At 37.7% G+C, this 12,859-nt stretch overlaps 1 protein-coding gene across 4 annotated transcripts in view; it reads right to left on the reverse strand.

Annotated features, from left to right (window-relative positions):
• Nucleotides 1-5,241: 5,241 nt before the first annotated feature.
• LOC122837646 (amyloid-beta A4 precursor protein-binding family B member 2) overlaps nucleotides 5,242-12,859 on the reverse strand; it is a 44,161-nt gene continuing 36,543 nt past the window's right edge. For all 4 annotated transcript variants that reach the window (XM_044128142.1, XM_044128143.1, XM_044128140.1 and 1 more), the window contains 5 exons: nucleotides 10,695-10,770; nucleotides 8,599-8,679; nucleotides 8,369-8,484; nucleotides 8,069-8,251; nucleotides 5,242-7,014 (listed from right to left, as the gene is read on the reverse strand). In XM_044128142.1, the coding sequence (XP_043984077.1) occupies nucleotides 6,838-7,014; nucleotides 8,069-8,251; nucleotides 8,369-8,484; nucleotides 8,599-8,679; nucleotides 10,695-10,770 (633 nt within the window). In that variant the 3' untranslated portion in view covers nucleotides 5,242-6,837. The remainder of the gene's footprint in view (nucleotides 7,015-8,068; nucleotides 8,252-8,368; nucleotides 8,485-8,598; nucleotides 8,680-10,694; nucleotides 10,771-12,859) is intronic.

The following is a 12,859-nucleotide window of genomic DNA, read 5'->3' on the forward strand; positions in this document are numbered from 1 at the left end:
TTGCTTGAGGCTGAAAAAATATTTAATTTGCTGCTTTTCTGAGATTAGTTTATCTGTGTCTCCAGTAATTTGTTTAGTTTACTTTTTGTGTCACTTTTTTTTTACATTTTAGTCTTGAGAATTAGACTCTGTGTAAATTTGTTTGAAAGGATTTGGATTTACCGTTTTAATTTCAAGTGTGTAAGAATTTTCTCTTTTATGAACTCGAGTTTATTTGGGATTTGTTGCGTTCTCTATTCATAGGGTTTTAGCATGTTATAAAACCTGCATCCCTGCTTATTTCACAGAAACTGGTGCTATAATCAGCTTTCATTTTCCTGACTAAGAGACTGCTCTTTATTTTTATATCCTCTTCTCGAGAGGAAAAGTAAGAGGAGCAGCTTGTTGCGAGCAATGTCTGCTTTTACCAGATCTGCAAGACTGCTTAAACCTCTAATCAGAGCATTTTCAGGAAGTCTTCATGCCTGATCTTTTCTTATATTCTGCATGGTTTATGATGTTACTGTCTCACAATAGGAAGTCTGCTCTTATGCCTTTGATGCGAGTTATTAAGCCATCTTACACCCAGAGGGGGTGACGGAGCTCACTCTCACTGTTGTGCCTGCTTCTCTTTGGCCATCCATCATGTTTTTATACCTCCGCAGATAGGAATGAAAAGATAATCAAACTGCAGCGAAGGTACCTCAAACAGGATTTTTTTTTTCCTATCCCCACCCCCAATAAACTCAGCTAATCAAAAGTTATGGTGGCACTCTGAAATGCACCATAAAAACGGCAATTAAATAAGTGTTTGAATGCCGCCCTGCTTATATCAGCTGTCAAAGCTGTGCGCAGTAAAGATCCTTATTAGCCTTCAATATAGTAACACCTGGAGGCAATGAAGTCATTCTAAATGATTTGTCTCTGGCTTCATTTTTAAGCAAGCAATAGGATTCTTTTAAATACAAAATTTGCAAAGTATTTAAAGGCCTTGAACTGTTTACACATCTTGTCCCATAAAAATCACAAACTTCAATGCGTTTTATTAACAGTTCATACAGTTAGGGTTTAAAGTGTAAAACCTAACTATGAGATGGAAGCAAATTGAAACATGGGATTCAAAATGTTCTGCAGTTAAAAATCTGAAAAGTGTGACACACTGGGATTCAAACCCAGCATCTTTTTCTTCTCTCTCAATAAGAGTATTACAAACTACTACTGTCATGAAGAGCGGTGAAGGTGGTGAGACATTTGCAGTGGACCCAGGTTGAAGTGAAGGATGAATGATAAATTTGATGATGTCAGAAATACAAAAGTCCAAAATCAAGGCAGCACAGATTGAGCAAGTAGACTAAGAGCTAAAAAACTGGTAGCAACTGGTCAACAAGAAACAGTAGACTTGACAAGACAGAATCAGACAACGAGACAGATTAGACAAGAACCCAACAAGGAACAAGGAACACAGTTGGGTTTAAATACACTGAGGGTTATCAGGGAACGAGACACAGCTGGGAACGAGACTCAATAAACCCAAAAATCTAAAATAAACACGCAGAAACAACCAAAACAACCAAGGCTCCAAAAGATTTGTGTTTGGGGTCGAGGTTCAGCTTCTAGAACAATGAGCACAAACATATAGTCAGATATTCAGTGAAAGAGATTAGATCAAATCAAATCACATTCACTGGGTAGCACGGTTCACTCAAAGTCCAGAAAAATTGGGCAAGACCTGAAAACAGATGTTCACAGATGCTCTGCAGTCAATCTCACTGAGATTAAGCTTTGTTGCAAAGAAGAATGGTGACAGATGTCAGTTTCTAGATGGGTATATCTGGTAGAGACCAAACTTAGCCAAATTAATGGCAATTGCAGCAAAAGATAATTTTGCAAAGTTACGTCTGAGGTGTCTGAATTCAGGTGCACTCATACTTTTCACTCTGCACTACTTTTCATCATCCCCTTTCCAGATCTCTCCAAAAGACAACTATGCTGCACTGCATTGATTTCCATTGCTATGCTTTATTTAGGGTGAGATTTCTAAATATAGATGCTGTTGCTCAAATGTCCTGGACCTAACCTTTCTTGACGCAGTAGTTACAAGGCGTGGGGCTCAGCTGAGGGGAGTGCAGTGGCAACCAGGTTTGGGTGACTGTGGACGGAAATAGGAAATTTAAAGGGAATGGCGTAGTTAGTTAGTGGAGATGAAGAGGAAGTGAGATTTACTGGGGCGAGGTGGATTAACGGGAGGCAAAGCTGAGTGTCTACTGAATAATTCAGCGCCCCCTGTCTGTACAAGTTAGCATCAATGAAACTCAGAGCTTCTCCACTGACGACTGCATAATAGAGCCACCTCTGAAACCAAGTCTAACTCGGTGCACAGCAACATATGTGTGGGAATATATGGATGCACTTTGTACTTCAGACAATCACCCACACACTTGTGTATACAACTTCTCCTATATCTTCTGTAAATGCTAGAAAGAAATTAGCATTAGAAAGTTTAAACAAGGACTCAAAGAGAAAAATACACACAAAACAAACTCATGCTTCATGTCCCCAAAGTGTACACTGCGCTTGTGAATAATTCAGGCAGTGAAGAGAGCAGTGGCTTGCAGTGTAAGCTGCTGCTGAGACAGCAGGTGACCCTGCATCCAGCAACAAGGACATAGTGGCTGTCTGCTCTCCTCTACAAACATTTGTAGCCTTCACATACCTACGGTTTTATAATGTCCAGAAAAATGCTGTTTATGTTTGACTCTAGAATCTTCTGGAAGTTTACTGGTGTTCTGGTTTTCCTGAATATACCACACATTTGATCTCTGTTTGCTATTTTCTTCTGAAGCACCTTGGTCACCTTGGGGAGTTAGTTACATACTATTCATATCCAATGGGTCTCAAAGGTACAGCTTATTTTTATTTTTCATTTGAACCTTACCTTGAGTAATAAATCCCTCTTCTTTTGGCCATCTTGGCTCCAATAGGGTCTCAGGATTTTCCGCATGAGGATGTTCTGAGATCTTTAGAGAGAGGAATATTCTTCACCACAAAATCAATACTGGAAGTAATACTCACACATAGGACATATTTTAGTAGAGACATTTGTTAAATATTTGGACAGTGCCAAGAAATTGCATCTTATTATTCTCTGACTGCTTCCAGCTCTCCTAAGATGTACCTTAAGTCAAGCTGGAAAGCTGACCCAGAGGTTATATTTGCTGAAAAATCTAGAAGACCGGGGGGGACTGGACACTAATTCAAATTCAGTTTTAAAACACCTGTTTGAGGTTGAACAGAAATGGATTGGTGGACAAGGCCAAGTCCTAGAACTCTCAGGGGGACGATGGTGCACGAATGCATATGCTCCAGTTATTTTAAAAACATAGAGAAGTACAATTCTCAATTGTTACTGGTACGTTTCACAACAAAGCAACATATCAGCACTACAGACATCAACTCATCCCTTTAAACTTTATTTATTTAAGTTTTTTTTATGTTAGATTATTCTTTTATTATTTACTCATCTAGTCAAGAACGTATCTTTTAAAGGAAATGCAGTCCCCCACCCTCTCATTCTCATTCTCATTCTGAGTTATTTTATGTCATTAACTTTTGGTATTACTGTCTTGATTTCAAAACAGTTCATATATTAATAATTGCATTTTATTTGTTAGTGCCTTTCAAGACACCCAAGGTCACTTTATTATATTATATTATATTATATTATATTATATTATATTATATTATATTATATTATATTATATTATATTATATTATATTATATTATATTATATTATATTATATTATATTATATTATATTATATTATACCCTTGGTTTCTGCTATGACTGCCTTCTGTTCACTCTGTACGTCTCCATGTTTGCATTTATTTTGTGATGTTTGAAAAAATAATCAAGTTAATGAAAGGTAAACATGCTTACAGGGCAGAATATTATTTCTTTCAGCAATTCTCATGAAAGAGTTTCACTGGGAATATAACAAGGTTATATTAGCTGGTTAATTAGTCAAATTTCCTCTCTGAGTAAATTCTGCAGCTGCCTGCATTACAGACACGAAGAAATGCTGCTGTGATCTTCTGCTTGGAGTGGAGTAGTGGAGTGTTTGTCTCTGTGCTTTAACAACAAAAACCTCTGGTCACTGCAACAGTAAAATACTGTGACTGAACAGTGCATGGACATTCCCATGCAGTTTATACGTGGGTATAATTGTTTGAAAAGATGAATGTGACATCTTAGTGCATCTTATCTTAATATCTTTGCAGGTTTAGTTTGTGATGGAATGATGTCACACAAGGAGAGAAGAATGTTGTGAAAAAATAGAGATGATTTCATCAGGACCCCACAAATTTCTGACCCTGTGCGCAGTCTGTGCGGGGTTGTGCTGACCCTGTGTGCGCTTTTACAAGTTTTTGTGTGTGTGTGGTTTCAGAGACTGACGGTGTGACAGGACAACCCCCAAGGCTCCCCGCTGTCTGATCGGGACATTTGCAGCGTTTCTCCTGAGCTTCGCTTTAGGATCACAGGAGGGTTAAAAAAAATCATGTTATGGATTCTTGGCTTTGACTAAACTTAGTAGTATTATTTCTCTCAACTTTCTCATACCCTCACTGTGATGCATTCTCGTCCCATGAATATTTAATAACCATTTACAGCAAAAAGGCTCACTAAGTAAGAGTATACTCTCACTGAGGGATTTTGATGTTGGGTATGGCAACTTTGAAGACTTTTCTCAATGTTTTTCTCAATGTCACTAAAGCAACAGAATTTACAACAACACCGTTTTTTCAGCCTACCCTTATGTATTGAAGTCCAGCTGATATTAGCTGTTTAATTAGCTGGGTTGTGTTTTCAGGTAGCCAGTCAGCACTTGGCTAAATTTAAGTCATCTTCCATCAAGCTGAAGGCACGAATGTTGTTTGCCAGTAACAACTTACGCAAAACTAGGACAAAACATAACACCAAATATTTAGGCAAACTCATCAGTTTTGGCAGATGTTTAAACTCTAACATCAAGATCAATTTGGAAATTATAAAGATGAATCAAAATCCCACACAGCATCAAATGTTTGCCCTCAAAAATGATTTCTGGAGTTAATAATATCAATCACTGTTTCAATTTCTTTGTGTGCCACATTCAGCATCTAGTGCTTATATTTACAAAGTGGGACATAGTGGATTTTATAATACAAACAAGGTGAAGAGCACATACAAATGACTTCACTGGTCAATCAAGACGCCGCTTGCTGTTTTCTTTTTGGAAATGCATTTATTGTCACAACAGATTACATTTACATGGTGTAGAGATGGGTGACAAACAGAAATGAAAGGGTTCACATCTCTATTGTATTTTGTGTGTTTTTTACTTAATAAAACTGCATTCACAGAGCACACACCGGGTGCAGGTGATGGCCCCTGGCCACAGGAGCACCGTATAAATTCTCTTCTTTTTTTTTTCTCTGCATATGTTTGTGGTTTTGTGGATTTGCATGTGCATTTTCATAATGAGCCTACAAGTAGAGGAACCTTTTTCTTTAGGTTTAGGAGAATAAAGGTCATTTTTTTCATGTATGGCACATATTCGATTTGTTTTTGTGCCATATAAAGAACGGCAAACACTTTGTGTGCTGTGGTGTTTTTTTGTTGTTTTTTATTTTGGACACAAATTCTTCACATCTACCAAAATAAAAGCCTGGATTTGGACTCGTACAATTTCCTGAGCAGTTTGTCAAGTTTAAACAGAAGCAGTTCAACATTCTTGAAATCTTAAAATCTTTTTTCTGTAATATATATATATAAAAAGAAATTACAATCTTAAGCCTTTAAATGCACTAAAAACTACTTTGTTTTCCTAACTCATCAATTCGAGAAGCTAAAGAAAAGAAATACAATCTTTAATTAGCATTTTTACACATGGCGGCTGTAGACTTTCAGGTGGGGGGCTGGATGCTCTGGTGCCAGTGTAAATCTATTCATGGACAATTAAGGATGTGTTATGCAGAAAGCATTTCTATTTTCTCTTTTTTGTGTGTATGTGTTCATACGTCTTCTCATCAATACTCTCACCAAACTCATATTTATCATTCCCCTTCAAGAAAACATGCAAAAAACAAACTGATCTTTAGTCCCGTCTTCTTTCACCAATCTCTCATCTCCCACTAGTATTTATCTACAAACTTTGTGCTTGAATTTCTTTCTTTCTGCATAAAGTCATTTACATCATTAATACAATCACTTCATTCTACATGAAATGCTTTTAGCTTTTTTGTCTGTTGGACACATTTTATACCATTTGGTGGGCAGCTGTGGGCTAATGAAGGGTTTGTTTGATCTTGGATCATTTTGTTGTTCTTATGTAAATCGATTGTGACAACAGCAAGACAACAACCTTTTTTTGTCCTTGAAGGCTTTACTGTTGCTCATCCAAGTCAACAAGTTCAGAATAGCACAGAGATGAAAAGAAAATTAATACCAATGAGTTCCTCCATAAGCAGTCTGAGAGTAGAAATGTGACTTTTTCTTTATTTTTTCCTCATCAGGGTCAAGTGAAAGTTTATGCAATCCATCAGGTGAAGATATCGACATCCAGGAAATTCTGCTTGACCGTCAAAGCTCGAACTGTTCAGTGACCGCTCCCGTCCCTTTACACACATAAACAGGACTAGTTTTTTTATTTTTTATTTTTTTTTTTAGAGGATCAGGCGCTTTCCTGCATCCGCCGTCGTAGTAAGTATACTGTATGTACATCATCTCTTCCAATGTCTGGTACTGATTGAGTGTTTTTGTGGTGGCTGTGAGAGTGGCATCCAGGCTCAGGTGGGGTGCAATGCAGTGAGTAGCGACGGTCATTGCTGGGGCAGTTCTGACGGCTGTTTCTTGGGTTTCAGAGTGTCTATGAGAGACTGGACGCTGCGTTTAACACTAGTGGTCACTCGGCGCGTTACTGAGTCTGAAGAGGGAGATGAGGAAGAGCCAGCACGCTGAGAGGGCGGCCGTGCCACCAGACACTTCTGGTACCGGAGCTGAGGGAGAGGAAAAAGAAGAGGAAGAGGGAGGGTGTGAGTAAGAGCATTTAATGAGTATTCAGCTGAAGACCTTATTTACTTTCTCCTCTGTGTTCTCTTAATTATTTCTCATGTGGTCTATCAGTAAAGAAGAACATTTCTGCCCCCCACGTTCAGCTTGTTTAAGGGAAAAGGCTCAGTCTTCTTCATGTTCAATTTTTCTGACTTTAAGGATCAGATTTTCTAGAAATAAGGTGTTTAAAAAAAAGCGGAGGAAATTTCAGACTGATCATGTGCACATATACTGAGGCTGAGAAAAGTGGTACCTGATTCACCACCTTAGTATTTTAAGAAACAGCACTAATTATTAAAAAAATGAGAAATTATTTCTCAAGATAATGAGATGATTCATGTGGTCACAACAAAACAGGTATGAGAACTTTACTTAATTCCAGATAACTGGATAATAAAGCTGTTAAGAATCTCACAAAAATGAGAGAAGGAAACTTAAAACAACCACAACAAAAGAAAAACAAGCTCACATTGTCACGATAGGGCGAGATAATTAAACTTGTCAAGTCAAATTTAGCTCAAGGTTGTGTTATCTCACTATACAAGAACTGAGATCCTGTTATATTAATACAAGATACCGTGTAAACTATACAAAGCAAATTTAAGGTTTTTTTTATCATGATAAAAGAAAGTTAAAAAAACTGATCTTATTAATATTATTATAACAAGGATGACAAAACTGTATTTATAATAAAACAAGCTTGAGGTCTTGCTCAAGATCGTGTTCGACATTTTGTTAACAAGCATTTTGTTTCTATTCTGCTTGTCTGTGGTTCACGTGACAAAGGGGAACTTTCATTGCTTTAAATGCTCAGAACACACTGATACTAAACTCCAAGCATTCTAAATATGCATGTAAATTAAAATTCAACATTTGTCATTTTTTTGTCAAAAATTCTGTATTAAATACAACATTTCAAAATTGGAGTCTGAAAAGGTCAGGAACTCTGACAGATGACAGAAGAATGCTGCAGGTCAAGCTTTTAGTTTCAGGACTTACCACACAAGCTGCCTGCACCGCCTCCGACACGCTGCCTGCATTTGGGTCACACCAGAAGACGTGACACTGGAAGTGCTGGTTCCCAGTGTCCATGATGAAGGCAAACGTATGCACGTCCCGTCCCACGCCCATGAAGGACAAAAACCGCACACGGCACTCCACCAACACCTCCTCCTCTTCCTCCTGTGCAGCCATCAAAGAGGAGAGTCAGAGCTCTAATCGGCCTCTCTTTTTAATTGATAAGCCTATTCTCATCTTTTATTTATTTTAAACCTCTGGTTAGTCACAAAAACCCCCTGCCTTCTCTTTGATGACAGCCACGGTGGTGTCCGCAATACTTAGTATGACAGGGATCCATTCTTCTTTGCCTGTGGATGACAGGAGGTTTTCTATGGCCCCGTTAATAATGTCCATACCTGGGGACAAAAACGCACGTTATCCTCAAAACACTAGACATCTACTAAAAACACAGTATTTTTATTTATTATTTTTTTTGATGAGAGGGGAATTCAGTGTGATTACAGCTTTACCTATTGGGCGAGACACATATGTCACACCAAGATAAAACACATGGAACTTCTGCACCAGTTCAGTCTTTGGCATGGGGAACTCTACAGAGAGAAAACACACATTCAGACATCCACAGCAAGTCTAATCAGAGGACAAGATCTGATTTTTCAAAAGAGGAGTGCACACACGATAATTGGCCTAAAGCTGAGAAATAAACAAACACTGAATATTTTAATATTTTGTTCTGCTGTTGACATGATTAGAACATAAAAAAAGATGGAGGAGCACACTGGATTTTGGAGGACTGACTGTGTGAAAGTCCTGCTGGTACCTGTTTATACTTTGGCCTGTGGGCAGAGACGACTGCATAACAAAATAAGTGATCAAAGCAACCATTTGCACTTCAATAAGCGTACAACGTTAAGATCTTTGACTCCCAGGCAGCAAATCGTGACACAATAGAGTGTTAGCTCAACAGGGCTGGGTTGATTTCTGCCACGGCAAAATGACAAACAATACGAGCACTGAAATAATCAAAAACTAACGAAAGGATGTGTAAAAAAAAATACAATCAATAAATAAAGAAGGATGTTAAAACTTAATACAAATTTTAGAATCATAAATGGCAAAGTTATTATCTGTAGAAAACAGATATTTGAACTGTTTGCTCAAAAAAAAACAAAAAAAACTTAGCGTAAACTAGCTTGGAAGATGGACTCCGTCCTAAGGAAGGTGCAAAATGGAGTTCGGAAGAATGAAATCATTTCTGGGATTTGATCATTGATATGTTTTATTGCTAGACTAACTATTGTTAGCTGCATAACCCTGGTTTTACAGCTTACAGTTTGTGGGTGACCTTGCTATTGAGATAGGGTCTTTGTTATAGCTGCTGAAAGCACTGACTTTGCTGCTGTTCTTAACCCATTTTGTAATTAATTTGGAAAAACCATTTGTGTCCAGGGTTTTATTTCCTGGCTGATTTCTTGAGCTTCAGTATTTCTGCAGAATGTTAATTTTTTATGATGACATCTACTTTAGTCTCCTCAACATGATGTTGTCGCCCTGGTACCATAACGTTACGACAGAGTACAGATTTTCAAGCTTCTTTTTCACATTATCGTCTGAGTTCACTACATTGTCTAATGGCATAATTTTCTATTCTACAATGCTATTCTGCCAAGAGGATGGAGCTCGTAAAGTTTGGTATTTACTGAGGTGTTATTTGTTAGGGTCTGAGAAAATAAGAACCAGTGCTTCAGAAGCAATAATCTGGTTCATCGGTTATGAGCTCAATATTGTTCACTGAATTTTAACAAATGGCAAATCTTTGAATTCAGGGATGTGCAGCTTTGAAGATGCAAGGGATCATTGGGTTATATTTGATCTTGGGGTCGGGGTGGGAGCTGTGGAGCACAAGGCATTTCCCTAAAGAAAGGGTTATTGGATTTTAATGAGGTTGACTGTCTCCATAAGTGAGCAGCTGATATGGTCCTTTTATATTCTGATTCGCTTTGTGGCTTGCCCTTAACACTCAGCTTACATGCACACCAGCTGAGGTTATCGCAGAGGATTAGTTGTGCTGGACCTTTTCCTCTTTTTTCCAATAATTACTTAGGACTGAGACAAACAAGCAGTGGGAATAAGCAAACAAGGTTATGAACAGAACTATCTATAGACAGCTGTCCTTTCTTTACACAATTCTTCTTTGCTACTCCTGAGACAATAGGAGCATCCTTTCCAAAAAATAAGAGCCTAGACATTTTGAAAAACTCTGTAATGGGAAAACAAAAGACTGTAGTGTGGAGATTTTCCATGGCTGACAAATGATATTTTTACACGAGAGAACTACAAAGAAAACGAAAAGAAAATTAATCTGCATGTGCTATGTTGAATTCCTTATGTTGTGGGGGTATAAATCTTTTCAAACGTTCACATTTAGGATTATCTCTTTCTTTAGGATTGATGACTATAGTTTAAAGCCTTTTGGATTGTAATAAGCAAGGGTAGACAAATAAAAGGCTATGAAACTAATTATTCTGGAAATGTTATCAAAGTATTCTCTGAAGTAATGGAAATGTGTGTGTGGGTGCGTGTGTGTGCGTGTGTGTGTGTTTACCTTGTAGGGGCACATCAGAGCCATTCTGGGAGGAGCTGCCAGCTGCAGCTTTAGCACTTTTTCTTTCAGCCATAATCTGAAAAGAAATGGATATGTGAAAAAGGCCATGAAGTGAAAACAGCAAACAAAACCAGAAGTAAACAAAAAGTGAAAGAAAGGCCAGGGGGAAATTATTAAAAATTTAAAACGGAAGAATATGATGACCAGAATATGAATTTGGGGCAAGAAAACTAAACTGGTTCCAGTAAGCTATTTAAAAGAAACATGTTCCAAGATAATAGGAACGGGGAAAACGTTCAGCAGATAACAAGAAGGCTAATGGAGAACCCCAAAGTTGCTTTGTTTCATCCTTAAGATCTACCAGGAAACCAAAAGACAGAACATGGACACACTCTTATGCCTACAGAATGTATTATGCAAGCTTTCAGTCACAGAACTCAACAAGCCAAAGTTATTTTTTTAAGACGAATCTGGCAATGAACATGCCAGGTTTAGAAAAGGTTGTCAGTCTTTCAGAAGTCTAAGAGGACATTCTCTAAAATAAACATATACACAACAATGTTGGTTTTAGAATAGAAACAGTCTTAATTTCCCACAACAGGAAAATTCTGATTTATAGTAATATTAGCCATCATAACCACTATTTGCTAATTTAAAATTCTAAAAGTGGTTTAAAACTTTTTATCATAGCTGAAGCGCGAAAATACAACAGAAATTTACATAAGGGTACTTAGATTGTTCAATTGTGCAAAAGTGCAACAAATTCAACAAATTTGACCAGAGTTTCCTATAAAGTTGGAGTTCTATTGATTACAAAGTATGTGCCTCTCTGATTTGTGTTTCATTAATCAGAAGTGTTGGTTTAAAGTTTAAGTATGGTACTTCAGTGCTTGCTGAGAATAAATGGTTTGAGTTATTTTCATGCTGACTACAAGAAAATATGTAAATATATCTGCTTCATTCATACAGATGAAATAGATACTGCCCTTTTTCAGTTTTTGAGGCCACAGATCTCTTTCTTGGAGATGTGTGCTCTTTAAAGAGAGTTGAATATTCTGCATGGCCTCTGCACCGAGCCAATGCGCTCTCTACAGACCCTTGATAAATTGCAGGCGTCATTAATCAAAGTCGACAGTCTGTCTGCAGCTCTGCTAACAGGGGAGCCTAAAAGACACACATTCACTCTAAAGCACAAAACGGAGCGCAGTTCAATGTGCTGCTCAGCCACGAAACTCAGTTCACTAAGTTTGTCCCCTGCAGTAAAGAGAAAATCACCAGTGTGTTTAAAATAGGTAGTTTGAGGCTCTGACTTGTGGTACCGTGTAATGCACAGAAATAAAGATACTTTCTTTGGTTTGGGATTAGAAATCTAAAAGCGTCTAAAAGAATGAAAAACTTTTTTGTTTCCCTAAATGGGTCATCATTTCTCTTAGGAAGAACATCTGTCATTCCACAAATTCATCCTTTACAAGGGCAGCGTTGGCCAGAGGATGGGCTAGTTTTCAGAGATACTCTTATGAAACCACACACTTTCACCCAATATAAACTACAATGTTTTCTTGGGTGAAATTTTGTCTTGGGCTAGGATGATTTGGATATCCATTGCTGGCTGTTTTCACACATAATATTGATGTGCAAGTCTTACAGAATCCCATTTCGGAGTTTGCTCATGTAAAAGGATCATCATTGCTTCACAGACTGAAGCAATGACTCGGAGAAGATTTTAATAACAGGCATTAGGATTAAGGTAGCATTCACAGCTTTCTGTTTGTGAGATGAGAAATTGGCCTTCATTCACGTGAGATTGCTCATACTGACGGCTTTTTAATAGTTGTGCATATTTGTAGGTTCTAAGCAAAAGCTGGAAAGGTTGTGGTACCATCATGGTTTGGTTGCACATTCTAAATGTTTTATGACTTACTTGTTTTTCAGATCAATGTAAAGGCAAAATGTCATTCTTGTTTCATTAAATGGAGCCGATAGCTGCTGCAGAGTCACACATGAAGGTGTCTCTAATAAGAAAGCCACATTTACTTTCTGAAGCATTTCTTTCTTTCTTTGAGAAACTGCAAAAGCAATATGCAAATTATTCACAAAATGGTTTTAGAATAAACTCGACTGCACACAATAGATCCAAGGTTATGTGGTGTTCCATACTAGAAGCA

This window comes from Gambusia affinis, linkage group LG09 (genome assembly GCF_019740435.1).
Source record: "Gambusia affinis linkage group LG09, SWU_Gaff_1.0, whole genome shotgun sequence".
In the NCBI taxonomy this organism is placed as follows: Eukaryota; Metazoa; Chordata; class Actinopteri; order Cyprinodontiformes; family Poeciliidae; genus Gambusia; species Gambusia affinis.